Consider the following 27976-nt stretch of genomic DNA (forward strand, 5'->3'; position numbering starts at 1 on the left):
CACCCGTGCACTTAGAATTAGGTACACGTTAAAAAAAAAAAAAAAACTTAAGTGGTAATAATTAGTCCGGTGTTCCCCACAGCGGAGTGCCTCCTATTGAGACTTTGGCACAAAATCCGCAGATTTTTTTTTTTTCTGTTTCCCTAGCATTATCACGTTCATGCGTTTCATGCAAGGACACATTGCATCAACTCTATAGCGTCAGATTTTGTCGTGGCCTTCGTTTCATCGCTAAACTAAAAAAACAACGTGCAGCACTATAGAGAGGCCCAGGTGCGTTAACTTTTCAAATAAGAAACGCAAAGCAGTGACTGGCTTTCAATACGGTGGCTCAGTAGATATGGAGTTTTCCTGCTGAATACGAGATCGTCGGTTGAACCGACCTGCCGCAGATATAAAAGGTCTCACAGTAGGGCATATTTTATGTTCCATTTCCGCACAGCGTTCATATCATATTGCAGCATACAAAAAAAAAATGTTGAGATTACCCTGCAACACTACCGTGAATATTAAAGGGCATCATTCTAGGGTGCCTTCCAATTTCCAGCAGCACAATGTTAGTCGGTGATTGGACGCACCTTGGACCATCGAAAGCGGAGGTCATCGAAAGCATGGGCAACGAGCCTCCCTGTTCCAAGCTGAGCATCGAATGAGTGCAGACTACACTCGCGACATACAGCGTCCTGTACTGTGCCGAAGAGTTTACTATATCTTGAACCGCATGAATTACGGACCTCCGAAACCACGCTCCTCATCACGAGCACGGCGCCATCTCGCGGGCCAATGGGCGGCTGACTGCTTTCGGGACCCATTTTTATGTACTTATATACCTGTTTGGCGGTTCGCTTACACGAATTTCTGTCCTCCTTCCGTGTTCCACCTTCCGCCCAACCCCGCGTCTTCATCAACTTCTGTGCCCCCCTTGGGACCGAGTCCACACCGAAAGGGGGACACATTTGCAAATACCAGTGATCCCTGCTCTTTTTATTTATGTTATATATATATTTTTTATATCACGAGTCACTTTTTAGTCGATATATCGGACAGCGTGCACATACGAATGGTGCATGTGCCTTATCAAGTGGTGTAGTTAATACATTAGCACCCTTACTGAAATCAATTTGATAACGGATAACAACGCTTTCCAAGCCTTGCAGCAGCAGTAGACAGCACGACTAACGAGAGAGGACTCGTGTGCCACGGCGTGTCTTGAGCGTTATTGCACATAGTGCACTGTTTCTATTCACGTCACACTGAATTAACGCGCCCGAGCGTTTGGTTCGATGTGATATGGCGGTGTAGTTCAATGAAATACGTGAAAAGTGAAACTCCCCCTAACTTCACTTTTTAGAGACTTGGCTTATTTTGCCTCTTCACGTACTTCATACGCGGTTTGCCAGTTAGCAATGCAGTATACACAATACACGTGTAAAATGATAAGGGCGACAATCGGCTCACAGGTTTGCAAAGAGGAACGGTGCATTAGCAGCGGCAACAGCACCACCCTCAGTGTGTCGGAACGGAACGAAAACCGAAAACGAAAAACGAAAAAAAAAAACGATATTTTTGACCGGAACGAAAACGTAACCGAAACTTTATCTATTATTTCGTTCAGGAGTGAAACTGAAGTTTTTTCAATCGTTTTTCGCTTCACGAAAAAACTTCGCGATCCGGAACTGAGCTCACGCACTGTGAGCATATCTCAGGGTACAGTATTAGCGCGTACCTAAGGCAGGAATTCCAAAGCAAAGGTATGTTGAAATTGTGCGAAAAACAAAAAAAAGTCACAGTTTCGCCGCAAGGGCGTGAACGCGATAGCAAGAAAAGCGGCCCGTGTTGGACGCGCTGCTACGCTGCAAAAACATCACACCCTCCCCCCCACCCACCCACCCCCGGCAGCAACTACCGCGCGAGCAGACAGCGGAAGGGCAAGGTTATCTCCCTGCGCAAATATTAGAAGAAGCGAGCGAGCTGGCCGACGACTTTTAAATGCGCCCGTTGCGCTCCTCGCGCCATCTCGCTGGTAATGAAGAAACGCTTATAAGCGCCTGCCGTCTCTGAGTCCTGCCAGCGGTAAAGGGTGTGTATATAACGCTCGCCGTTAGCTGCCTGAAGGATCTGCGCTTTGTGGCGTAGTGGTTAGCGCCACGCGCTGCTGAGAGGACGCTGGTTCGATTGCGCGCTTCGGAAGCATTTTTCTGAATTATTTTTGTTTGGGACATATATATATATATATATATATATACATACTTATACATATACGGTGCATGACGGCGGCGGCAAAAACCAGCCGAGACTGTCCATATAATTGCTATCGCAATAAAACAGTGGCAACCAGAGATGTTTATATTAACGCAAGCGGACTTTTGCGCGCCTTTCACGCAGGCCAAAGTGGAGAGGGCATTGTCGGCGCTGAAGTTTGTTACAGCGAAAGCTGTTATGAGATCATAACAGCTGATTTTGGCATCATAGTTGTCTGCCGCCGCCGGTGTCCGTGACCGCTATCACGTGAAATAAGAAAAAATGAAATGAGTTTAACCCGCGCCCTCTGCGTGGTAGTCGGGTCTTCCACCACAGTGCCACGCTGGTTCTTGCAACTCCTTCGCAAAAATACTCTACAGGCGTAATGTCGGGCAAGGAATCATGCTAACGTACGTAAAATAGCGTGGCAGAAGAGTAAAATAACAACCTGGCGTCACACAATGCGAATTGCGCAACGAGTCGGTCGTTGGATGCTTCGAACCCGTTACAAAGGGCTCAGCCATAATTCTTAATCGTCATCAGCCACAGCACAAAGTGCACTTAAGTACATAATCCGGCTACAATATCGTCACAGTAGAGAACAACCAACCTGAAAAAGTTGGTTTATCGCACCAACACCACTAAGAAAACACTAAAAAGTCTGCAATAAGGACACGCAAAAACTGCACTAGAAAAAACACTAACATATATATATATATATATATATATATATATATATATATATATATATATATATATATATATATATATATATAGCGGAACAAAACAAGGACAGAGAAAGAAGCACACAAGACGACTGTGTGCTTCTTTCTCTGTCCTTGTTTTGTTCCGCTATATTATGTATTTAAGTCAAGACCAACTAGCCCAAATTTCAGCTTTAACAAAGTGCACATAATGCCTTACAGATGTGCAGCGGATACCACGACTCTCCGAAGTATGACGAAAAATGGCATAGCGGGAACTTCGCTACTTCAGAAAAATTACGATGATTTATGGCGTAGTGGGTACCTTGCATGTGTACTTGTATCAGTTGCCCCAAGAGACTCTACAATGGACTCAACAAAGTCCGCTCTTCCAGCTTTCGCTGTGACTGCGCTGCGGGTTCCGCGCAGGCCTGGCGATCTTTTAGGGGCGAAGCTCCTTTGGGTGTGGGTCTGTCCCTCCTCTGTAGTATGTAGTAGTAGGTAACCACCTCTTGTTCTTCGAGTGTTCACTAGATGGCGCTGTCGTGGCTACCTCTAGTTCTCAGAAAGATTCCTAGATGGCGTGAAGGCGCTCGCTGCGTTGCAGATGCGTGCTACAGTCCCTCCCCCCCCCCCCCTCTCTCGCCTCGCGACGCCGACGCTCCGCGCTCGCTGCGTTGCAGATGCGTGCTCTAGTCCCCCCCCCCCCTCTCTCGCCTCGCGAGGCCGACGCAGGCAGCGTCTGCTAGCGAGTTTCTTGATTGAAAAAAGCGACTGCTCGTGTCGCACAACCGTTCACTGACCACCCCGTATATATAGGCACTGGATTTCGACCTCCAAGGTAGTGCCTGTGTGAGATTTCTCCTGTGCGTGATTAAACAATAAAAATTCACAGCGTACATGTAAAATTAAAGTGAGCTGCAAGTCTCCATGACTCTCATCGACCCTTTAGTATAAACGCGCCCGATCTCACGTCGTTGATGATGTACTGGGCAGAATTCACGGAAGATTTACATATGGCGCGTGTCATTGGTGGAAGGCAATCGTTCGATTTAGTGTGGCGATTTACGCTTGGGGGACCGTTGTAATGAAGGGACCACGTAAACCAACAGTACAACAAAAGCTTGATGTTTAATATATACACGGTGTTTCTCACGTGTTTACTTGATCATATACTGGGCGAATTACTCGGAGTATTCACGGTTTAACGATGATTCCCTCCAGAGCTTCGCCCCACTCATCATCATTCACCCCGTGGATATGCTGTGGATTTTTTTATCAGAATAGCGGTCTCGCACATCAGAGAGTACACTCAATGACGAGCTGCTTCTGAGATCGTGCTCACTCCCTTGACACAAAGCACTGAGCCCACTAAAAAAAATCGTAATTGACTTGAGAAAATAAATACTATACTGCAGTGGTTTGTGCAAGTTGGTAGGAATTCGTGGTACAGTTACTCCCGCTCCTCTGAAGAACGTGTTTTACCCTTGTCCCACTTTCTTAAGAGGAGGGCAAGTAACTATCTGACAAATCCAATGTTTTTTATGATTACGTAAACTTAAAATTTTTGGATACAAAAAAAAACCGCTACGGAACACTTTTTTTTTCGTTCCGGAACAAAAACGGAGCGGAACTTTTTGCGGTGGAACGAAACTAAAACCGAAACGAAAACCATTTCGATCCGACGCCCTGACCTCCCTGCATGCAAGTTTTACCATGACGTACAGGCAAGCTGCCTGCCACATACTGAGCATATATGCCGTTCAATAACACACACACACACACACACACACACACACACACACACACACACACACACACACACACACACACACACACACACACACGCGCGCGCGCGCGCGCGCGAGCGCGTACGTACGTTTGCACTTGATGCAAACGAGCGTGTGCGTGCACTAGATCGCTTAGTGCAGTGGCACAGACGAGCATGGGTCGATACAAATTTACGAGCCTTCGTTAAGCGTGTTGCGTGCACGGCGTGCGACGGGTCCCCCCCTACCCGGCACCGTGTATGAGCCACCCAACAAACTCTAATCGCTGGAGCGGCATCGACGCTGCCATGAAGGCCGGTCGCTGTCGCCCATATCTCCGGGACCTTGTCTCGAGAGCCACACACAAGCGCATGCACATAAGAAGGAGCGACGAGGCCAACCTGTTTTTTTTTCTCTCCCAGCAGTTCATAGCCGTAGAATTTTACCGTGTTTGCAAACATACGACGTGCAAAATGATGTGGACAAATTTCAAACTGTCTTATATATCGGCCCCATCCTTGATACACACCGGAAATGCATCTTTCATCGACGTTAGCACGTGCACCCAATCTTATACGAACGCATTCCAGCGAAACTGTGTCCCATACAGGTAAGTATGCTACATTTACGTGTACGTCACGAAATATTGTAATCAGGTCGTCGAACCGAAAAAAAAAAAAACTGGTTCGGTCAGAGTTCGGTGTCAAGGAGCTCCATTTCGCTGCAGTTCAGTTCCGGTGCGGAGAAATAAAAGTGCATCGCACGGAGGCAATGTTTCGCGCCTCAATGCCGGTGTGTGGGGCCCTGCGGCGGTGTATGCAGCGATTACGCTCAGTTAACAAGGTATTGCTGTTCTTCGCGGTACACGGAGAAAACACAGCAACGCTTCGCAAGTGTAAAGGCGTTATTAAGCAATCGCTAAGCTGTCAGCTTCAAAATGGCTGAAACAGCAAGCAGCGGCGGCCGACGAGACGTTCCCGCAGCGGCGACGACGATAGAGGGCAAGTTCTTAAACAGCACGTGTAAATTGGTAATTGGTTTGCATGTTTTAATAATATTTGGGGTTTAACGTCCCAAAACCACGATATGATTATGAGACGCCGTAGTGGAGGGCTCCGGGAATTTCGACTTACTGGGGTTCTTTAACGTGCACCTAAATCTGAGTACACGGGCCTCAAACGTTTTCGCCTCCATCGAAAATGAAGCCGCCGCGGCCGGGATTCGATCCCGCGATGGTTTGTATGTTTTGTTATAGCTGGCCTTGTGAGGTTCTGGGACTATGCATTAGCGTTAACTTTTAGGACAACTCTCGAAGTAATAGGTGAAACGTAAGTGGAGACGAGTAGAATACGTGAGCAATTGTCCAGCTGCACATTAAGTGCGCGCATTAGTGTTTAAAGTGACTCTCGGGGCTTCTTTGCTGTGATCATTCAAGTTCAACGTAACTCTAATCTCTAACAGACCATCTTGTTCCGCTTGACACGTTGCAGTATAAAGTTCATGGAACGAAGGGAGCCCAAACACCGATGCCTGTGTTGATTCGTGTCGTCGTCCGTTAGTTGAAAGCTTGTGGCCTCTGATCGTTGCTCAGGGTAAGAAACAGATGTACGACGGGTGAGCTCAAACTTTGGCGTAGAAACAACACGATGAGAAAATGAAAATAAGCCTGTTGCACATCTGGAAGCACGGCATGGCGCAAGTTCGCTTCGGCGCGAGCAGCCGCCACTCGATATGCCGAGCGCGCAATCGTTTTTGGTGACATTGTTGACAGTTTTTTTTTTTTTGACGAGTATTTGAGAAGCACTAAGACGAGCACACGTGTTCAGGTAACAACCTGGCTTTAACGAACGTGGGTCGATTACTCACGACACCCAGGTTGCCGCGGGAAAAAAAAAGTCCGGTTGTCACAACGCTACCCCAGTTATCGTCACGTGACTGACAAGTCGAGAAAGAACGTGGTCTTGACGAAACGCTAGAGGCGCGTACCTGCACCAAAGAACACTTATGTCATGCGAGCCTTTCTGTCATGTAGTTTGGAAAGCGCTAATTCGATAATCTCGAAATTGCACGCACTTAGATGAAACATTTCTCTATAAGCCGCAGGCATTGTAAATTATGTGCTGTAGCATAGAAATGAGGGATGCTGATGTTATAAGAAAACAACTCTTGGCCAAACATTATGTGTATTAATCGTCAGCTTTGACATAGCTTCTCTTTGGTGCAGATGATAAAGCGTACGAGCACCCAAGCACAATCACAAGCTGCTGTGATGACTTGAAGAAATGGCCACAAGTGCAGACACCACATATAATATACTATTTGCAGGAGAAAAAGGCGTGCGGCCTAAGAGACGCGAAGTCATTTCGAAGCATGGCGTACTTCGCATGTCTTGGCTGGCAGTCTTTTACGCTTCCGATAGTCGTTGTCACGGCCAAACACGGTGCAGTGGTACGGCCTGTCGACCTGTTCTCGTCCGACATTTCGATTTTCGGCAGCACAAGTGCATTAACGTATTGAAAAATCGAAACACATTGACCTCTCACGCGTCACGCAATGCAAAACGCGTCAATGCGCGCACACCAGCGGCAGTGGCCGGACTGACGGATACGCGGTGGAGAGAGACAAAGTGATGAAAATGCACCGGTTCGAGGCTACGCTTCCAGGCAGCGCTGCTCAAATGATTGCACTAGCAAGTTTACTTGCATTTCGCAATTTTACGTTTAATTCCTCTTTCCAATCATGCATTGTGCTGAGCGAATTGCCCATCATCGAGTTTAGTCAGGACGTGGAAGACATTGGCCTGTTTGCAGGCTGAAGAAGGCGGTGGGTGTCATTGCATAGTGGGGGTTCTATCACCCCCCATAAAGTCGTTTTCGCGTCGGATTAGTCGTAGTTAGCTTAAACGCCGCCGAGTGGGAGGTGGCTCTGTGCTCGCGCCACCTTTAGGTAGCAGAGTTGCGCATAGGTCCGGCTATAGCAACCACAGCTATGCGGTGAAGTCGCTTTGCGTTTTTGCAGGCGACATGCCTACCGTGTCGCCGATAAGCATGTCTGGCGTGTCGAAGACCGGCGATAAACATTGGCTGTCAATGACTAGTGTTAATTCAGTTCACTGCAGCAGCGGCGTAGAAAAAACAAAAACAAAAATTGGCCCGAGCGTCAGCTTCTCCGCAATGCATGGTTGCTAGCGGCGTTTGGAAGACAGATGCGTAACTCTGCTACCTAACGGTAGCATATACAGTAATTCTAGCGCGGTGGTGCCAGCGGTGGTGGTGGCGGTAAAAACATTTATTGGAAACAAATGTCGCCCGCATCTTCCCACGGGGGGAACTTGAGTAAATGCGTCGCAGAGTGGTGGGGGTATCGCGTGAATGTTGCGTAATTGGGTATGGTTTGGGAATGCTTAATTGTTACACGATGCGCACACCAAGTACGACTTGAACGGCTCCAGCGTGCACGAAGTTCCGGGTCCGCAGCTCGCTTCAAACGCTTGCGTTCAGCGTCGTATGCTCGTCTCTTCGCAGCCTTGTCTTCTGCGTTGCTTGCTGTTGTTGAAGCCGACGACGGTGAGGGTGGGTTAACGTTGCCTTCTACGAGTGGTGGGACGCTGATTGAAGGTACTGTTGCTTCCATCGCATCTACTCGAGTCAAGCAAAGCGTCAAGTCAAGCGAAAGCCAAGTAAAGACGCCCTTGACTGAATTCCGAACGCGCGCTCGCCGCCCGCGTTCGAGGAAGAGGAGGGAGGGAGCGAGGAGAGGGAGGGAGAGGCTTGCTGCCGGCACGAGACGAGCCGAGCATGCGCAGTGGGGGTGTGGAAGGCGCCGCCGACGCCGCAGGTACGACTAAGAAGTGCTCCGCATTTAAAAGTCACAGTTTCGCCGCAACGGCGAAGCAATGAATGCGATAGCAACAAATTGGAATGTAACGCGAAGAACGGAATGCAGCTCGAAATTTCCAGCGCGTCGCTCAAGCGCAAAGGACGTACGAAAAGAACACAATCAGGGCGAGCGCGAAAGATCAAGTTTCACAGTTGTTACTTATTTCTGTTTGAACAGCGTGCTCGTTTCGCAAACGCGGCCGCTGCAGCGAGCGAAGTGACCCTCGTACGCTGTGCAACTTCAGCCACGGCCGGTCTAGAGGCGCGCGCTCGCTCCTTGAGCGCGCGCCTCCAGACCGGCCGTGCTTCAGCGCGGACATCGCGGTGAAAGCACAAGACATACAACCACCTTCCCCCCCCCCCCCTCCCTCCACGAGACAAGTGCGCACGCAGCCATACTCTATGTATGTTCGTGCGTGCGTTTGTATGTGTGCATGCATATATACACATGCAAAATTTAAAAATTTCGGTGAGGGAATTAACCCCCCCCCCCCGTGCTACGCCAGTGGACGGCATCTTCTAACTTCCAGTGTAATGCCATAATTTACAACGTAGCCTGGTGAGGGGTTCTTTAAATACGTGAACATAAAAACGTAGTCATCTGATACATTAAAAAAAAGCACCAAACGACTCTGATGAAACCGATATGGGGACCTTGTCACGCGATTTTGCTCTTGGTGTCGCCAAACTATCTGAGCATACGAACCGGGAAAACGTATTTTCTTATTTAACTTGTATCTCCCTGATCGAAGCTGACAAAGCGAACGCTGATCGTCTCTTATAGGAAATAAGTAACTTAACAGCGAGGCAGTTGGGCACAAGGGGTCCGCGAGCACTGCATGCAAAATATTGCTGAACAACTAAACAGGCGATAGTCGTTTGAGGTAAGGAAAGACGCCAACTTCTGCAACCCAGTGAGAGATAGCTAAGAGAGCGGAAAGGCCAGCTTTCGTACCCACACCACCGAGCGCCAGGTCAGGGTCGTAAAAGCACGCCGGCGCGGCAGACCTAAAGTGGTACGCACCCCCTCTCGCCTTCCGTGCACATATCGAACGCTCCGTCGGGTTGTAAAAGGCCCGCCCGACCAAGGAGTAGGCAAGCTTTGGAGCTGCCCTTTTGGGCCGCACTTGTGTTCGGCCAGCAGCACGCTGGTCCACAAGATATGCGACGCATGCGCTCACTCGCAGACATCCTCCAAAGCTTCCTCGTCGAGAATGCCTTTCGGCCAACCTCCCTCTGTAGGGGACGGCTTATTCTAAGCCGTCAGGGCCACCCTGGAGCCATAATGATTGATATACATTTCCGCTCACCGTTATCTATCATTGATGTGCGTGATTTCCACGGCGTCACAAAACGAATTCTAGAAGAGACAGCACAGGTCTCTTTAGAACTTACCAGCAGCTCTCGATCGAGTGCCGACGGATGAGGCAAGTGCGACTGCACAAAGGCGAATGAAGCATCTAATGTAGATACTTGCTAGGACATTCGATACAATGGAATCTAAATAAAATAAAACATGGCTGTCCTTTGATACAGCACCGGAGCGCGATATCTCGCAGCTGAACATGGAACTTGCATGTTCGCGCGTGAACGCACCATGAACCCTGTTTGCTTTTTATTTGACTGCATTTTCCCACTCGCCTTTTTTCTTTCTTTTTTGTTACGCATTTGCGTAGCAGGCATATATTGCGGCGCAATGCTTTAACCTGATCAGAGATTTTACTACAGTGGCCAGCCACAATTTAGGGAGCTGCTGAAAGAATCAACACCAACATAATCGATAAAGGCCAATCTTAGACCTTTCTTAGACCACGTGGCACTCCTATAGTTTCAGAGAGCCTTCGTGTGGAAGTACAAAACACCTCAGTTATGGAATGCAAAACGAATTTATGAAAAAAATAAACGGGTCTTCGGTTGGCGAAGCATGTGGTGGGGCGCATGGTCTACTGTAGCAGCGAACGGTCCTGTCAGGCATAAAGGCTTCAAGCCCTGCTATCTGGATATGGTATCTGAAAACGTATTGCAAGTGTACTGGACTATCCACTGGTCCTGTACTCCCTAACCTTATCGCGATATTTCATTGCAGCGGGCCTATGCATTCTAGCGAAACCAAATGCTGTTTCCCCGGAAAACGGCCATTTCACCGGGTATAATCCTTCTTTCTGGGAGATATACTACTTCGCAGATTTATTCCAGAAGCTGAAATGGAATCGTCTTAGCTATGAATTTTAGCAGCACCGCTTTGTCTTGGACTGATTATCACTGGACTGCTTACCAGTAAAGAAGTTTAACAGCTCATAAAAAAGAAAAAAATACAGGGGGTCGCACCACAACGCAAATTTTGAATACACTTCATAAAGTGCGAAAAGAAAATTATGCAAACTTTATATTCTAGCAATCATTATTTCTTTATCATATTAGACACCAACAAAAGGAAAAAAAAATCGATAAACAGATGTTCCCGTTAGTAACAAAACACAGTGACAGAAGAAGAAAAGCTTCAAGTACAGTATATAGTGCCGCAGAAAACCGAAAATTATGTCTTTTAATCGAGACCGACAAATCCGGCCGAAAACTGATAGACCGTGAAAAGATGGGCAGTGATATAATGGAGCATTCCTCAGTACAGTGTAGTCAGCTGTTATATGCACAGGCTCACTTCACTGTCTTTCTACTACGTGCTACTTGGTAAGATCTGCCAATTACATACGAGTCCCGCGCTTACATATACTGCATGCGACAACGCGGCAGCAAAAACATATTTACTTCACAACATGTCAAGCTATGTATATATATAATATATCACGTTGCCGTCAGCGACGGGTCGACACACTCCTTGGGAGGGAAATTCCCCTGGCAGAAATCATTGATTGAAGCAAAATTTGCCGACGTTGCGCAGCTATGCAAGGCTATAGTAAAATGGCTATCACAAAATATAGAGTTACTGTATATGCTACCTTTGGGTAGCACAGTTGCGCATAGGTCTGGCTAGCAACCATGGCTATGTCGCGAAGACTCACTCCGTTTTTGCAGGCGACATGCCCACCGGGTCACCGGTCGACATGTTTGGCGTGTCGAAGACCGGTGATTTACTTTAATGTGAATGACTGGTGTCAATCCAGTTCGCTGCAGCGGCGCCATCGAGAAATACAAAAATTGGCCCCAGCGTCAGCTTTTCCGCAACGCATGGTCGCTGGTGGCGTTTGGAAGACAGATGCGCAACTCTGCTACCTAAAGGCAGCATATGCAGTAACTCTAACAAAATATAAAGAGGCGCGCGCGTTTTTGCTGACTGGGCTCGGGTGTGGCAGGCAGCAGCAGAAACAGGGCGAGCCCGTCGTCATGACGCATCCGCCGCCGTCAATTTAATTTATTGGGTTTCACGGGTAAATGGTACAATTACGAGGCACGCCGTACTGGAGGACTCAGGATTAACATCGACCGCCAGGGTTTTTTTAACGTGCCCTAAATCTAAGTACACGGGTGCTTTTGCATTTCGGCTCCATTCTGCCACAGTATACTGTTTGTAGAAACTTGCAGTGTAGCGAATTATTTCGGGGCGCTGTGACGCCTTGCGCGTGTTTCTTTTCTGCAACTCACGAGAGACTGAAGCTTCCTTTTGCAGAAAAAAAAGAAATAGAGAAAATGCGGAATGTCCCGCAAGTACTCCTTAAAGCACCTTCGATGTCCGTAGCAAAAAAACTACGCCATTAGACAGCAAGAGCATCCTGCCAAAACACAACCATGCAGGCTCTATACAGAAGAGGGAGGTAAAGGTAACGTCACATACTGAAGGGAAAAAAAAGAATCGAGTGTTCGTATAGCAATTAACGTGTACCGGAATCGAATACAAACATACGATAAAAACGACCTCCGAATACCGCATCAAAATTCTCAATTGTTATTATCTTCATTTACAAACAAAATAAGACATAAATATTGCATGGAGTCCGCTTAGTAAAAAAAAAAAAACCGCTATAAAGAAGGAAATAAAAGAAAGGGGGGGGGGGTCAATTTACTTGAAATGACACTGATGCCTAAAATGACGGTCACAATTGGACGCTCGTTCAACCAAAGAGTTTGTATAAATAAGAAATAATAATTTTCATTTGTGTGGTCGACCACGTCAGCGATAGCAGAACGGCCCTTTACGCGCAAGTAAGAAAATAAAGGAATGGTAAGAAGGAGCGAAGAAAACAGTGCACACGGCGAGCACTGTGCCCCGTTTTATTCTCTCCATCCAACGATTTCTTTCTTTTCTTAGTTGCGCAATGAAGCGCCTTATGCGGATTACAACCGCAACTCGTCCAACGGCAAGCTTTATATGGCCGTAAAACAGCGCCAGAGATGTCGAGAAAGAAACCTTGTTTCTGTCTCAACGTCTCTTCCTGCCGCCTCGGGCACTGTTTAATAGCCCTGTTGAAACAACTGTAAGGGAAAAGCTAGCACAGATGAAAGCAATAAGAGAACGGCACGTTTTAGGACTAATGTAAAGCGCGACGTCCGCTGAAAGCGGTTAGCGTTATTGACTGGGCTCACCATTGACGCGTCTCACCAAATAATAACTTGCATGCTCTGTCTGAAGCGAGACAAATTTGTAGGATACCTATATGAGGTCAGACATTCTTAAAGGATGGTTGGAATTTATTGAGCACAAGTAAGTTTCTCCGTGCGTGTACTCAGGAGCCGGTGCAGAATGATTCAGAACAGCCGCCATCGACAGATTTTTGTCTCTCGACACTCCCAATAAGTATTACATTATGTGGTGACAGAAATCAATATTCGAAAATTTTGAACAGCGAATTAATTCTCCAAGCGAATGCGCACCGAAGAGCAAGGGGAATTCTTTTCGCAGTCGAAATATTGAAGTTAAGCGAGAAAGCCGTCGCGATGTGCGTCACCTTTGTAGCATTTATTGTTGCTCACCGGAGCGTGACTAATTTTCCGCTCACAAGGTCGCGTTTATCTTGCTGCGACAAAGCTGCAGCACATACAGCTGTCGTTTAAGGCAGATGACAGTGTCGTAGCTCCTGCACTGCAGCCAAGAACGCGCCCCCGGCGAGCAGAGGCTACACGTACGCCGACCATCCATTCAGAGTACACAGCCGAACGATTGGCGCGTGTGTCTGTGCCGCGCTGGAACGGGATTATTCTCTTTTTCCCTGTTCGTCCGCTACGTTCCAAATTTTGGCGCCTTTTCATTCATTACAGAGTATCACCGGCGTCGCTCTTTGTATCAGGGGCGTGGCCAGAAATTTTTTCGGGGGGGTGGGGGTGGTCAGCGAACCTTGCATATATATATATATATATATATATGCATGCAAATATTTTTAAAATCTGGGGGGGGGGGGGGGGGGGGAGCACGAACGAATATGAAAATGTTTAGCATCAGATAAACTCGATCTACACAAGTGAAGTATCACTGTTGACCCCGTGATGAGTCAATATACGGAAGGAATAGTCATCGGTACACAATCCTGAAGAGAGGCGCAGCTTAAACCCCACCTGCACTCCTTTTTTTTTTTGCGGGGGGGGGGGGGGTACTCAATCGGCGACGCCCTTACGAAGTAGTCCGGAACCGAAGTAGCTGTGTATTGAGGGAGGCGCATAAAGTAGAAATTGATGAGGCGGCTGGTGAGCCATATGGAAGAAGCGGCACATTTGAAAAGAAGACATGTTCACTCGCACACAAAACGAGGGATACACTATACACACTGGACGGCCCTGTATGCCACTTTTTCTGTGCGACTGAACGTGTCTTCTTTTCAAGTACGCTGTTTACTCCGCATAAAATAAACAATTTTGTAATCAAAATTTCAAGTTTATTCACACAAGGTTCATTCCAGCAGTATACTATTGCATGTCTTGAATAAGTTCAGCCTGAAATTGGGGATATAAAGTTTTAGGCCCAAAGGGGCTTCCCCCCCCCCCCCTCTTAACTGATGCCTCTGTTCCTGTTTGTTACGTCTTTTAAGTACCACCGTCGCCTCGTTGGGCGACGACGCTGAGAATGATCAAGCATGTGCCGTGCGGCGCAGTAGGATCGCCCCGTTCAAATCACCGCTGGTCTCGACAAGGCTCACGATGAAATAGAGGCGCCAGGCGGTCGCTCGACGCCCACATTCGCATTTGTGGTCATCATTGTACCTTGCCCGACTCGATGCACACTGATGAGCAGGAACCGAAAATGAGTCCACTATACCTACAATTTTCGACCAAAGCGCCAGATGATGAGTGAATGTAATTGGCGGCTACGGCCGCTCCAGACATTTGTAATGTTCAGTCTAACTGCCAGCCAACGATAACGAGCTTTTCCACTGTGTTATGTTTATTTGTTTTCTGTTCAACTTCAAAATTATGTCTTGTGCGAGAATTACTGTGCGAAATAGCTTTCGGCTTAATCTAGCTGTAGCGCAGATTAAGACGACCCGATTACCAGTTCACCGCTTTCTAATAGGCCTTCTAACTGTGCTGGGTTCATTTGATCTAACCATGACATTAATTGAAATTCAACTAGCATCCATATTGTGGTCACTGCTTAATTCGGTATTACGTTCAAGAGTCGTAAGCCGAAGACGCGACGCCGATCCCATCGGTGCGCCGAACACTGGCGCCTATGTAAGTTATGTCGTTGGTCATCAGAGTGAGGTGACATCTATTGTGACAAGACGGGATCTATAGGCGAGTTGTCGCTTGCGTATAAGGTAGAACGAATGGGCAACAATTGGTACAACTTGTTAACCTCGGGTTGAGACGCGGGGAATAAAACGACTAACACAAGAAAGAAGACAAGCGCTTGTATTCGTCTTATTTCTTGTGTTTGGCGTTTTACTCCTTGCGCTGATAGCCAGTAATGCACGGCCAACTATAGCCCAACAATTGACTTTTTTTAGAATATATTCGTTACCCTCTGGGCACACACCGGGGCTGTGCCCCCCCCCCCCCCCCCGAAATTTTTTTTTGCTATGGCATACAGAGCCCAAAATGACACTTGACCACATCTGCCTGCCCGGCCTCCACTTCAAATCAAGGAGGTGCCACCCCCGAAAAAGAATCGGGTGGTTAAGAAAAACGGTCAAAGCGGGGAATTTCGAAGTTTACAATTAGATAAAATATTCTATGGTACGCAGAACGTAGCAGAAAACAAAAAACGAAAAAATAATAAGCTGAACCCCACTGAACGGCAACCGTCCAAGATCATTAAACGACGGTTGGCATGGTGTTTGCCACGTGACAATATACACATACCGTATTTATTCGATTACAGGTCGACTTTTAGCTTTTTTTCCCTCCAGAAACGTCACCCATAATCAGATACGGACCTAATTCGTGACCAAAGAAACTCGACCTATATTCGTAATCACAGCTAGCAAACTACCGAACTAATGGAGTTCCACTGTCGCACCAGCCGTTCTTCCAGCAGCGCAAGCTACACTGGAGCATTACATATTTTCATTTGCAGCAAAGTGACACTGCGCAAAAATAAAAAGGAAAAATAGCACTAGTATCTCTACTAAAAACGTTCGGAGAGCACCGTGAACGCTGCCGACGCATATAGTTCCGACTCGGCCACCGTAGCTGCACGCAGCACACTCAGTAAAGATATTATGTCGAAGGATAAAACCGTGTAAATGAGAACGGCGTCATCACCAGAACCATGACCACTGAAGTGCATGTTATTCCGTTGTCACCAACAGTTGAGACAATACAGATCGCCAAGGCCTTGCTTCTGCCGCGTAAAACTGACACGTATGCAATGGGTTTTGTGAGTGCGTATTGTAATTAATAAAGCTGTGCTTATTGCAAATAAAGGCGTGTTGTGTTCCAATATTTCCGTTTCTCAAAAGATATGGGTCGACCTATATTCGAATATACATTTTTTTTTTAATTTCTCGTCTAACACAATATAGTGGGGTCTATATTCGTGCTCGACCTATTTTCGAGTAAATACGGCATATAAATGTACGTGTATTGCCTGATTAACATAACCAACGTGGGAAATGCCCACTGCGCGCTAGTCGCGTCTCTCAGGACAGTTTAATAAAGTTTGACCAACCAACCAACATACATGAATCTTCTTCTCTTCCCTTTTACGCGTAAAGTGCTTGTGACTTCACTGTGTTCCCTCTTGGGTGTCCAAATGAATTTTCTGGCTTCACACGAAATTTTTCGGCTGTCTTCTTCCGTTCCCCGGCCCTATCCACATAGTTGAACACGTCGATAAATGACATATTTAACCATGTACTTTGGTGTGGCGACGCGCACCAGCTGGGCGATATTAACCGTCAACTATATTTCTCTCACTATATGTACACTCTAAGAAAAAATCGAGTATTTGGGGAGTATTTCTGCCACACAACAATAATTGCCATCCACCTCGCCTACTTTCCTCGCCTTATCACCGCGGTCCCGGCATTTCCCGGTCACGAAAGGCGCGCGCGTTATCAGCGTGACATAGCATTCTTGATAAAAAAGTGACGACAGCCGGGTTTTCAAGAAAGGAAACGCGAACAAGTCGAATGACGATTATTGTTGTGTGGCAGAAATACTCCCCAAATACTCGAGTGTACGCGTCTTACAGCCCGTTTGTTTTCGGGCACAAGCACGTGCTACCATGGGCGTCGGCAGGATTTTGTCTTCGGTGGTGCAAACCCGTGTTGCATCGCGGAGAGGGAGGGCTTGTGGCTGTGTTTGGGGGGGAAGGGGGGGGGGGGGGGGGGGGGGGGCAAGTGCCCTTTTTGCATCCCCCTGCCGACGCCCATGCGTGCCACAGCGTCTGAGGAACCATTGCGCCGGACTTATGCGGCCAAACTTGACGTTTCACGTCGGCAACCCGACCACGAAACTGTCCACCTCCCAGAGGAGACACCAAGCAACCGATCTCAGCGCTGGACAGTACTAATAGAAGACAGTGAAGAGACTATTATTACGTTATTTCATCGACTGCTGGTACTCAACTGTTCTGGTTTCGCGAAGTCTTGCATATATAAATGTACGGGCGCCGCTACACACAATACTATTTGACAGCACGTCACAACGTATGTATGTATGTATGTATATATATATATATATATATATATAGCATCGATGCCTTCCACTGCCGTTCAGGGCTTTCTGAGACGAACATCCGCTCATTTTTCTACCTTACGTCGGGCATGCGGTTAGTATTCATATATATCTACCATCTCGTTTTTGTTTCCAGAACAGTTGGATAAAATATCGATATTTTATTTTTACGAGAAAAGACATTCGCGTTAGATATATCGATAGAAGTGTCACACAGGCAACGTTTAGTGTGAAGCGCGACCTACGAATTGCACATGCAAAAAGCTCATCTTGCCAGCCAACATAATAAAATAAAATATTCAGAGTTGTACAAAGGCTGGGAACAAAGGGCAACATGACGTACAGGTTTTAATGTGGTACTATGCCGCTCCGCACACGACGCATGCAACTTGAAGGGCGGACAATGCTCTCCGTCCGTGTGCACCGCAAGATACATAACGAATAGCTTTGCCTGCCATATCCGCAACACAATGAAAAAAGAACGCTGTGCGGATGCTGGCCGTGGCATCTGGACCATATCAACAAAACCCATGATCCAAGGGAAATAGGAAAACGCTTTCTAGCTTAGCGCGGCGATAAAGCTGTCGAGCCCTGACGCCACGCAAGCCTGGTGGCTGGGGCGTTTATAGCATGCATTAATACAAAGCTATATCGACTAACAAAAGATGCAATAAATGAAGATCGGTAACTTACGCAGATCTCCTCGCCGGATGCCATGCCTCGGAATTACAAGAGAGTTCACGCTACGAAAAAGCACAAGTTTTTATTTGTTGCATGTTAGCTTTACAGAACAATCACGCGCCACTACCTAAATCTCAGGATCCGCTACTTATTCACTAGCACCTTGCAGAACCGCTAGCAGCACACGTTTATAGTGCAGTCTGTGAGCTATCCATATTGTCGAATGCTACAAGAACAACGACACCAAGGCACACATTATATGAAAAGCGAAATCACCAATCAGGCCAGAGTTGGGCTTATATTAGCGCGCGTACACCTCTTAACAAACCATACGCGATCTCCTGCATCCAAACGAAATTTACCAGTGTGGCCGCTAGATGTAACGCGACAACTTTGTTAAGCCTTTAAATTCCTGGACTGGTTGCAAACTTTCGAGCTAGCTACCAATGTGTTCTGTCAGCACTAACCTGTAGAAATGCAAGCACGCAACAACCGATTACCGCATTTGGCGGACGAGCAGTATCGGATGTGTGACAAGCTCCTTTCTCCACCTCCAAGCATCCGACTTCATTCACCGCACAAACCATCCGACCGTCCGTCACTAATACCACAGTGTTGCTGATGTCATGTGTCATTGCGTAAGTGTAAGTTCGCATTCGCGACGGGACAAAAATTGCACCGTGATCTTCAAGGTACGCAAGTGTGATCGCTGTAGAAGGCCGGCGTTCATTCAAGCATCACAAAAGCGCAGATATCTTATCTCTGCAAATTTTTTGCGTACGTGAGTGGTGCACCTTTCGGGGACACAATATTTCACAAATGCCGTAACATTATTTTTACAATTACACGTAAGCACAAGTGTGTATTTAAACATATAAAATGGCCAAATTTTATCGTTGCACTGCATAAAATGAAAATTGGTAAGTGCGTGCCACCCGCCAGGCGTCTTGCAGTCGCTTCCACGGCTGTCGGAATGGCCCGCGGTGCTTTAGCTTGCTTGCTAGGGCACGGTGCGTTAAGGAGTGCGATGTAGATACAAACGCACATCTGTCAGGACGGGATCACGTATCATTAACGTAATCATGGTTAGTACATTTTGAATTTTCTGTTCTCAGCAGCTGTGCACGTGGCATTTTGCGTTCCTGGTGACAGTCTGGGAAGTGTTCAAGAAGCTGGAATTTAGGCTTAAGGATGACGATTCCTCCGAGGATTGCAGCTGCAGGGGAAATTGGTGCATCAGTGAGGGTGATAAAGACACGAAGAATCGATGTCGTCATGCGTAGCGGCGTCGGCCGTTCTAGTAAACTGCTGTCCGCGACAGGTGAAAGTAAGTTACTGTTTGCTGCTGTCAAACTTGCAGCCAGCGCATTTTGCTCGTTGGCAAGTTGCGATGGCTTGTTTTAAGGTCTTTAATCCTTGTGGCTTTCGGCATTTCTCGAGTGAGTGCTATGATTGCGCGCTGGCGATAACGCTTAGCTTACAGGTGCAGCTTATATTTGTGTTAAACGTCATGGATTGATATATGTCAGCTCTCTAACGGCGGCGACTTCAGGCAAGAGTGAGGCTGCTGTGTCATGGGTCCTTCAGTGAAGGACGCTGCTATGTCTGAAAAACTGCTTAGTGATCGGTTTCACTTATTGGATGGAATGACGCGGTACATGTGCAGGAGCCGTTCTGCCGCATCCGTTCCTGATCTGGGAAGCACAGCGCAACCGTCCCATCCCCCCGGGGAGCAGCAGTGCAGATATCAAATACCTGTGATAGAATGGACCAAACAGACTGACGGTAAGGGCGCGCTAGGTGACTGTCCCGTAGGCATATTTTCTGGTGTACGCGAAACTCGCCGCGTTTCGTCACGGCACGTGACGCGGCGTGTTATGAATGACACCCGCAGCTCATTTTTCTTTGTTTGTTTTAGCTTATTATTTCTCGGGAAATAAAAAGCGAGCGTCTGGTCGTAAAATGATAGTACTATCACACTGTTCCTTTCCGATCTGAATGTGATGCTCCCCCAACTACTACGACTGAATACTATTGTATAATGGTGTGCACAGCTATCTTCTGCAGCAGTTTAATTAAATTTGCTCTGGACAGAACACAACCATTGCTGTCATGTCGCCATTTGAATATTTCTCTGTGGTGCTGGAAAGAATTCTGAAACGTAAGCAACAAAGAGAGCTTACACATTTTTCTTTTCTTCGTTTCCTTGCAATTTCCTAGCAGTTTCTATTAGCGTTTGGTGAGAACTAGTGTGGTGCTAGGGTGGCAAAGTAGGTGTGTGCAGACATTGTTTTGAAAATAGTTTTATAAAGCAGTGCGCAAACAGTGCTCTCATTTACTGTAGGGAGTTTTGTGGCTGAAAAATGCTCACATTTGATTGACGGCAAGCTTGCCACATTAATGACATCCAAAATTCAGTGTAAAGTGAAGTGTAGCATCGGAGACATTTGAGACATGCTTGTGTATTAAGAACATTCAAAGCCAAGTGGTGACACGGGCCAGTTAGAGAAGTGGTGTGTTTCTCTATAGAAATTCATGTAGTTGTGTGAAAGACGTTGCTTGTGTATTACTGTACCCAAAGGAGGCCATAAAGGTAATGCCAGTGTTCCTTGTCAGTTGGGACTGCATTGATAAAAGTGCTTTCTTACTTCACAAAACCTTCCTTTCTGCAGTGTGAAGACTAGTTGTAAGTACAGAATAGAAAGCAGCAAATTGCTCAGTTCTTTTTATTCGATTCTTACTAAGAATTGTGTGTGAGGCTGCTGTGCAGTTGTCAGCCATGGCTTGTGACCATCTATGTGGCGGCTTCCTCCTTTGTTTCCTTGTAATTAATATTTTTTGAGAAATCTAGAAAATGTCCGAAGAGTTCAATGTGGAATATTCTTTTTTTATGCCATAAGTAGTTTTATTGGGAATGCAGTTTGTGTCATGCAGGAAAATGTCCGTGACCTTGTTCCATGGCATTACCAGGCATTATGATTCAATTAAAGGCCAATTTAAAACCACAAAAAGTTTCAAAGCTGAATATAAATGGACACAGGAAGGTAAAAGAAGTGGAGCCTGAAGTTTCATTTCCATTAATGGAGTTCTGTACAGTTTTGGTAAAGCCATAACTTTCCTGCAATGCTTTGGCATCTTGTATGCTTTGCCAATGTCCTCCCTCATATTTTCATTCTTTCACCATGCTAAGCATTCACAGTGAAATTGGCATGTCACCTTAAAGGGGTACTGACACAAAATTTCGCGGCCGAGATAGCCTGCTGGATCGATTCCCGTGTACGTGCGTGTACCATCTGCAAAATATCGGCAGCGAATAAAGCTTGGAAGGTATTTTATATGAATTTTGAAGTTCGCGAGCGCGATCCAGCATTATAGGCCGCACCTAGTGCATTGACACCCTCGAAGGTGACCCGAGGTGACCCCCCTACTTCCCCTACGTAATCGTTTCAGCCGGTACAAGTTATGATGACGTCGTAGCCGCCATTTCTGTTTTGACGCGCTTCCCGACGAAAATCGCTCCTCGCCAGCGGGTCAAACCTGAAGTGATTCGCCACGTCGAAAATTCCTTCCATCGCCGCGGCAAGAAAATCGTCGCCATCAGACGGCAATGAGCCCGACGACGACAGGCCACGCGGAAATGCGTCACTGTTCTGTGTGCTCACGTGACCGAGCGTTTCACTCGCTAGGTGGTGATAGTTGCACCCGGCGGCTTGTCGTTTTTGGAGCTCTGTCAAACCGAAACTGAGGCTGTGTCGGTAATGAGGAGCTTGTAATTAATTATCTGTCGCGCGCTGCAGCAAACGATGTGCCGTGTTATGACTAACAGGCCCCCAGCAACACATTGCAGCAAAAAAACGCGGGGCGAACATTTTTGTGTCAGGACTCCTTTAAACTTACAAGAAGTTCTATATACAAGAAATAAAACCTATGAAAGTTTTTTGTGGTTCTCCGGCATGCAAAATTAGGTTTGTACTTTTAGGCGAGGGCATAATATGCACTTGAAAGATCTCTTATGTTTATAGTGTGGCTGGGTGATCACATCTTGCAAAGCCTGGGCTGTGCTCTTACAGGATGTTCATACCAATATCGCTGGAAATGAGTCACATGTGTCATATAGTCACCCATAAAATGATTTTGTTGCCATAAAATGTTTTGTCTGATTATATGTGAAGGTAGTTGTATGACGAGCAAGTGTGCTTCTTTATTTTAAGGAGAAAGCCTTTAAGGTGGTAGGCCACCTTCAAAAGTCGAATTTTTTTCACGAGGTTGATTTTTCGTTTTTTGTTTTTTGTGAACGCCCAAACATTAAAAAATATGTTGCAACAAAAATTATCCTTCTATCATCATTAGTTTGCAAGTTACACCAAGTTTTACATACCCCATGCTTGTATAGCGAAACCGAAATCACATTGTTTTTTTCTTTTTTTTTCGAAAGTAAGTGCTGTAAATGATATTCAAAATACTTTATAAATTTTGTGACTGTTACATAAGAGGATGTCATTAAATATAACTTTGTGTTTCTAATTGTTTTTAAATCTATAAAAACGGCCACAGGGGGACGCACACTTCTTGCAAGCTCGGAAATCTTTCTTTGCGTTTTTCTTAAGAATTTGCTCCAAGTCATGTGACGCCAACATTCATAACTTTTTTCTCAGTGTGTACTTCGAACTGAAGTTTTGTATAATAGTTTACAATGTATATATCTGTGCAATGAACTAGAATAAAAGAAATTCATGGAATATTTTTAAATTCACAGCCAATTTTGCAAAAAGGTTCTGTCTAAACTGGCTCTTTTTTCCCGTCTTTTTGGTGTTTTTAACATTACTTCCTTGATATTTGCTGCATAATATTTATCCTCGTTCATTGCACAGCTCCAACCTTTAGTTACACAAATACCTAAGCTTTACTGAATTAAGCCACCCATTAGTCACTTATCACTGCTGGCGTGACTACCACTTTTAAGGCAATTTTTGACAAAGATCACCTTCCAAAAAATGAATAATCAATGTTTTGCATTAGAAATGGCTGGGTAAGTTAAATAATACATGCTTGTTTTGAAGAAAAAGTTATTTCAACGCTGGATGCTCCTAAAAGAAATTTTTTTAGTGGCCTGCCACCTTAACCCATATATGCCCAGTGTCCTACATGTAGGACGCTTCTTTGATGCCCTCTAACATCGCTATTTTTTTAGCTGATGACTAGCGCCACCTACAGCAAATCAAACAGGCCTCATTCTCAACGTGTGCAAACCTAGACATTGCTTGCTTTTCATGCTGCCACGTGCCGACCGCTTTCTCCAGGCAAACGCGTGCTTTGCGTGAAAGACGTCGTAGAGAGGAAGACATGCACGTGAAATGCCGGCCGCTTTCTTCGGGCAAACGCGTGCTTTGTATGAAATGCGTCATGGAGAGAAAAAAGTGCAATGTCGGTGTGCACGTGAAATGTTTCAAGGCTTACCACATCCGCACATAGCACCCCTAATGCCCAGTGCCCTATATGTATAGGACGGTTTGAAAAACAGTGTTGCGTTAACCTGGCAGTAAATAAAGAACTTATGCTTTCTTTTGAGGGTAGGAGTACACTTCTTGTGGAAAAAAAATATTTGTTTTGTCATTTTTTCTGAGTTTGGGCATATATGGGTTAAGTGCCTCATCAGATGCTGGCCTTGAAATATGTGGCTTGCGGTACAGAAACTTGTGTGACCTTAAAAAAGAGGATTTGTGCCAAAATTGAACCCAGGCATTAGGTGTAGCAGCCAAGCGTTCTGCCGTAGAGCCACGCCAGTGCCTGAAACTGTTTTGGAAAAAGACCCTATACAGGCATCGTGTCGGGTGAAGAGTCCTGTTAACACTTCTAATATTGCGTGGCAGAAGTGTGTAATTGCACCAGGCATCACACCATGTGAATTGCATAACAACTGAGTAGTGTAAAGCAACCCACCTCTTGCAAAGGGCTCAGCCATCATTCATCTTTAGCATCAGCCACAGCATCAACAAGGCGTGCGACTACATAGGTGCGCATATTGCCTTACAGATGCATATTGGGAATTTCACAAAAGTCTGCACACCTTTGAAAAAAACATACAAAGAAAAAAGTTCTTGCATATGGCGTTCAAAGGGTCAGTTTAATGCAAAACATAGCTACCTGCTCGTTGCAGTTCATTTGTCTTACATAAATGCAGCCAGGCTTTTGCCTTCTTGTGTTAACCCTTTGAGACGCTATGTACACAATTGTGTACACCACTTGTTTTCTAGTTTTGTCGACTAGGGGCTATGAAAGATCAAGATACATTGAGCTTTAGATGAATTGAACCTTCTGCATAACAAACTTGTCTTCATTTAGCTTCATTTTGCAGTCTACTGTTGCATATGGTCACTTTGCTGAAGGCACTACCATGTTAGACAAGTCGTTCAACGTTCTACTTCCTGCAAGCTACGTCAAAAGTAGAATTTTTCTTTGGTCAAAATGTACATAAGCGAAAACGAATTTGCACTATATTTCTAGCCTTAGATTTGGTTCTATTTATGCAAAAACAGAGCATCAATGACTTCAGAATAAATAGTTATTTAATTACAGTTTGATTGGAATTAATTACTATGACAGGCACAAATTAGCATATTATGACAATATTTGTGTTGCAATAGAATATCGAGTTCCATGAAATAACATTGTATCGATTTGACATATTTATGGATAGTTCTTCATAGGTGGCGTCTGAAAGGGTTAAAAGAGTGCAACACCTGACAAATTTTAAAGAAGTACTTTGGGTGAACATGAATAAAAATCTGTGCGCGTAATAATCCTTTTCACCAGTAATACGTTATGTGCAATATCTTGTTCCCAATAAATACGAGTACCTAAATTAATATTTTTTTTATAAGTAGGTGGAAATGAAGTAGGTGGAATTTCAAATAACACCCCGATCATTTCCTTGTCTTCATGTGGTTGTGTGTAACAACAACGGGCCCCTTAATCCATTCACATTCTTTCATTCTGCTTATGTGCAATATCACCAGACCAGTATAGCTGGACTGTCTATACTATGCATTGCAGATAATGCATTTGTGGGCTGTAGTAGTTTGACGTCATGCACTGCAAGACAATGTGGCACTCGCGGATGGTGGGAAGAACATCTAGCATATGATTGGAGTCCGATTTTAAATAACAGAGAGTGCACAGGGTTCTGAACTTCTGCGCCATTGCAATATGAAACCCCAGTATGTCAGGTGACCTGGTCATAGCCCCTTTGGATGCTGCACGGTTGGCCATGGCTGCAGTACATGTAGGGAGGAAAGTGTTAAGACTGCAGAGATCTTAAAATAGTCTTGAAGTGTAATTGTGAAGACAGGTAAACTCCACGTGCTGGTCAAGAAGTGCAATTGAGTAGTTCAGTGTCCTAGAGAAATTTAAGAAAAGTTTTACCAATAGCTTTATCAAATTCCTATACTATTGTAATGCCGAGTATATACACACCATGCTAAGTGATATTTATCAAGCTGCATAAGCATGCGAAGTATTTGCATTTTTATTTGGTCCGTCATTGCATTGCCATCACTGGAGCTAAAAATGGCGTGTAAATGGGCCACTTGGTGTGCGACAGCTGGGAAGTAACACTGCTGAAGTAGGATAGCAGCAAGAATAACGGGACAGTCCGCTGTAGTGTTATTCCATTAACATGTGTTTAACCTGAGTTGCAGTGTCGTAAAAGGACATAGCATGTTTGAGTGTAACCTGAAATTTATCGCTTATGCTTCTAGTGGAGGAATAATAGTCCAGAAACAATGTACTAAAAAGATAGGGGCCAACTCTACACTCGAATTCCTGAAGAATGTTTATATGGTGTTGATGGGTTAAGCATGTTAGTCGCTGCTAATCCGCCTCTTTCACGATGCCACGGTGCATGCGCCCTTCCCCTGGCGTAAAAGTCACAAAACGCCCTTTGATCTCTGAGCTTTCGTTCTGGCAATACCGGTTGTCCAGGCCCCTACCAAAACCCTACTAAAAGGGCAGAGGGCAGCACAGGAAAATGAAAAAAGCGGATTATCCTAAAAGGACTGAGATTGTGCATTAAAAACAAGATATGTGTATATATATATATATATATATTCAGCGAGAAAGTTCAGTGGGTACAGTACGTATAAGAAAATAAGCTGGTACACGTACGAGAAAGCAATACTTTATGCCTTACGTTTCGGCTGTGGCACGGCCTTCGTCAGAGAATGAAAAATTCTCTGATGAAAACCGTGTCACATCCGAAATGTGAGGCATAAAGTATTGCTTTCTTGTACGTGTACCCGCTTGTTTTCTGATATATATATATATATATATATATATATATATATATATATATATATATATATATTTGTGTGTGTGTGTGTGTGTGTGTGTGTGTGTGTGTGTGTGTGTGTGTGTAGACCTTTTCACAGACGGTTCCCTGGGCACCACCATAATTCTCTCCGGGCTGCGCTAAATAGGTGTGACCCCCCCCCCCCCCAAATGCGCTACCGAGGCTGTGACATCAGCCTTTGTACTCCCGTGCGCAGCCCAGCATGGCGGCGTTTTTTCCTCTCCTGTGAAAAGGTCTATAGACTGGTCACTTTTGGTGTCATTACCATTTGCAGGACACAGATTTCGAACAGACAGATTTTGTGATGTGCCGCTGTCGCATCATCTGTGTCATAATTTGGTTTTTCGGGGGGAATTTATGTTTGTGTTTCACTTTGTATTCTTTGAATGAGCCCTCTTCCACTGAACTAATGCCAGGAGGATTCTACCTGCCCCTCCAGTTGGAGTATATGTAGATGAAACACACTAGTAGCATGCTTGCATGCAGGGCCCTGAGTGGCGGCGGCCTGCCCCCATCTGGGCAGCCGGCCGGCAGCGGCCTGGCCAGCCTTGACGGGGCCCTCGACGGCCTGGCTTTGGTCTATGAGCCTTCCACGCGGCTGCTGCGGCGTGCTCCAGCTGATGGACCATCCGACTCCGTCTCCCTCACCAGCGGCTCTTCAGTCAGTACCGACTTGTCTGCCTCCGATGAGGGTGCCAGACAGCATGGCCGTCTCTCTGCCATTAAGGGTCTGTTGGCATGGAAGTCCAAAAGTGCTGGGGATGAACGGGTGCCTTCACCTAGGGACCCTTCACCCACTCCATCAAAGCAGAGCACAGACGGTTGTGTGCCGAGCTCAACTACTGCACTTATCCTGGAAAAGCGGCCATCGTAAGTATTTTTTTAAATTACTGGTGGTGGTTGTCCCAGTAGCATGTCCAAGATAAATGTTGCATGTTTATTGAAGGCGCTAGTCTTGTTAAGCTTGGGCCTGTGGGCTTAATGTTTCCTATTTTGAAACTACTGCATTCATGGTATTTAATTTTATTTATTGAAATAGCAATTATATGGACACTCTCAGCTGGTTTTTGTTGTCGCCGTCATGCTCTGTATAAAGTCCAAATCAATAATGTCACCCCACGCATTGTATGTTCTACGCGTGAGTGAGCGAAAGGACGTAGGCGCTGGGGCTGAACCATGCTGAAGCAGACGTAAAACGAGCGGAGCCGGCCATCTCTATCACACGTAGGGTGCTTGCGATAACATCGCCCTGCATGCAAGGCCTGCAGTCGGTGGCCCCTCAAGCAGAGA

General features: G+C 45.9%; 1 protein-coding gene across 1 annotated transcript in view; it reads left to right on the top strand.

The window, feature by feature from the left end:
* LOC119383211 (TBC1 domain family member 12) overlaps positions 1 to 27976 on the top strand; it is a 110442-nt gene that overhangs the window by 42261 nt on the left and 40205 nt on the right. Inside the window, exon 2 of the mRNA XM_037651254.2 lies at positions 27173 to 27556. Within this exon, the coding sequence (XP_037507182.2) occupies positions 27173 to 27556 (384 nt within the window). The remainder of the gene's footprint in view (positions 1 to 27172; positions 27557 to 27976) is intronic.

The sequence above is a fragment of the Rhipicephalus sanguineus genome, chromosome 1 (assembly GCF_013339695.2).
Source record: "Rhipicephalus sanguineus isolate Rsan-2018 chromosome 1, BIME_Rsan_1.4, whole genome shotgun sequence".
Classification (NCBI taxonomy): Eukaryota; Metazoa; Arthropoda; class Arachnida; order Ixodida; family Ixodidae; genus Rhipicephalus; species Rhipicephalus sanguineus.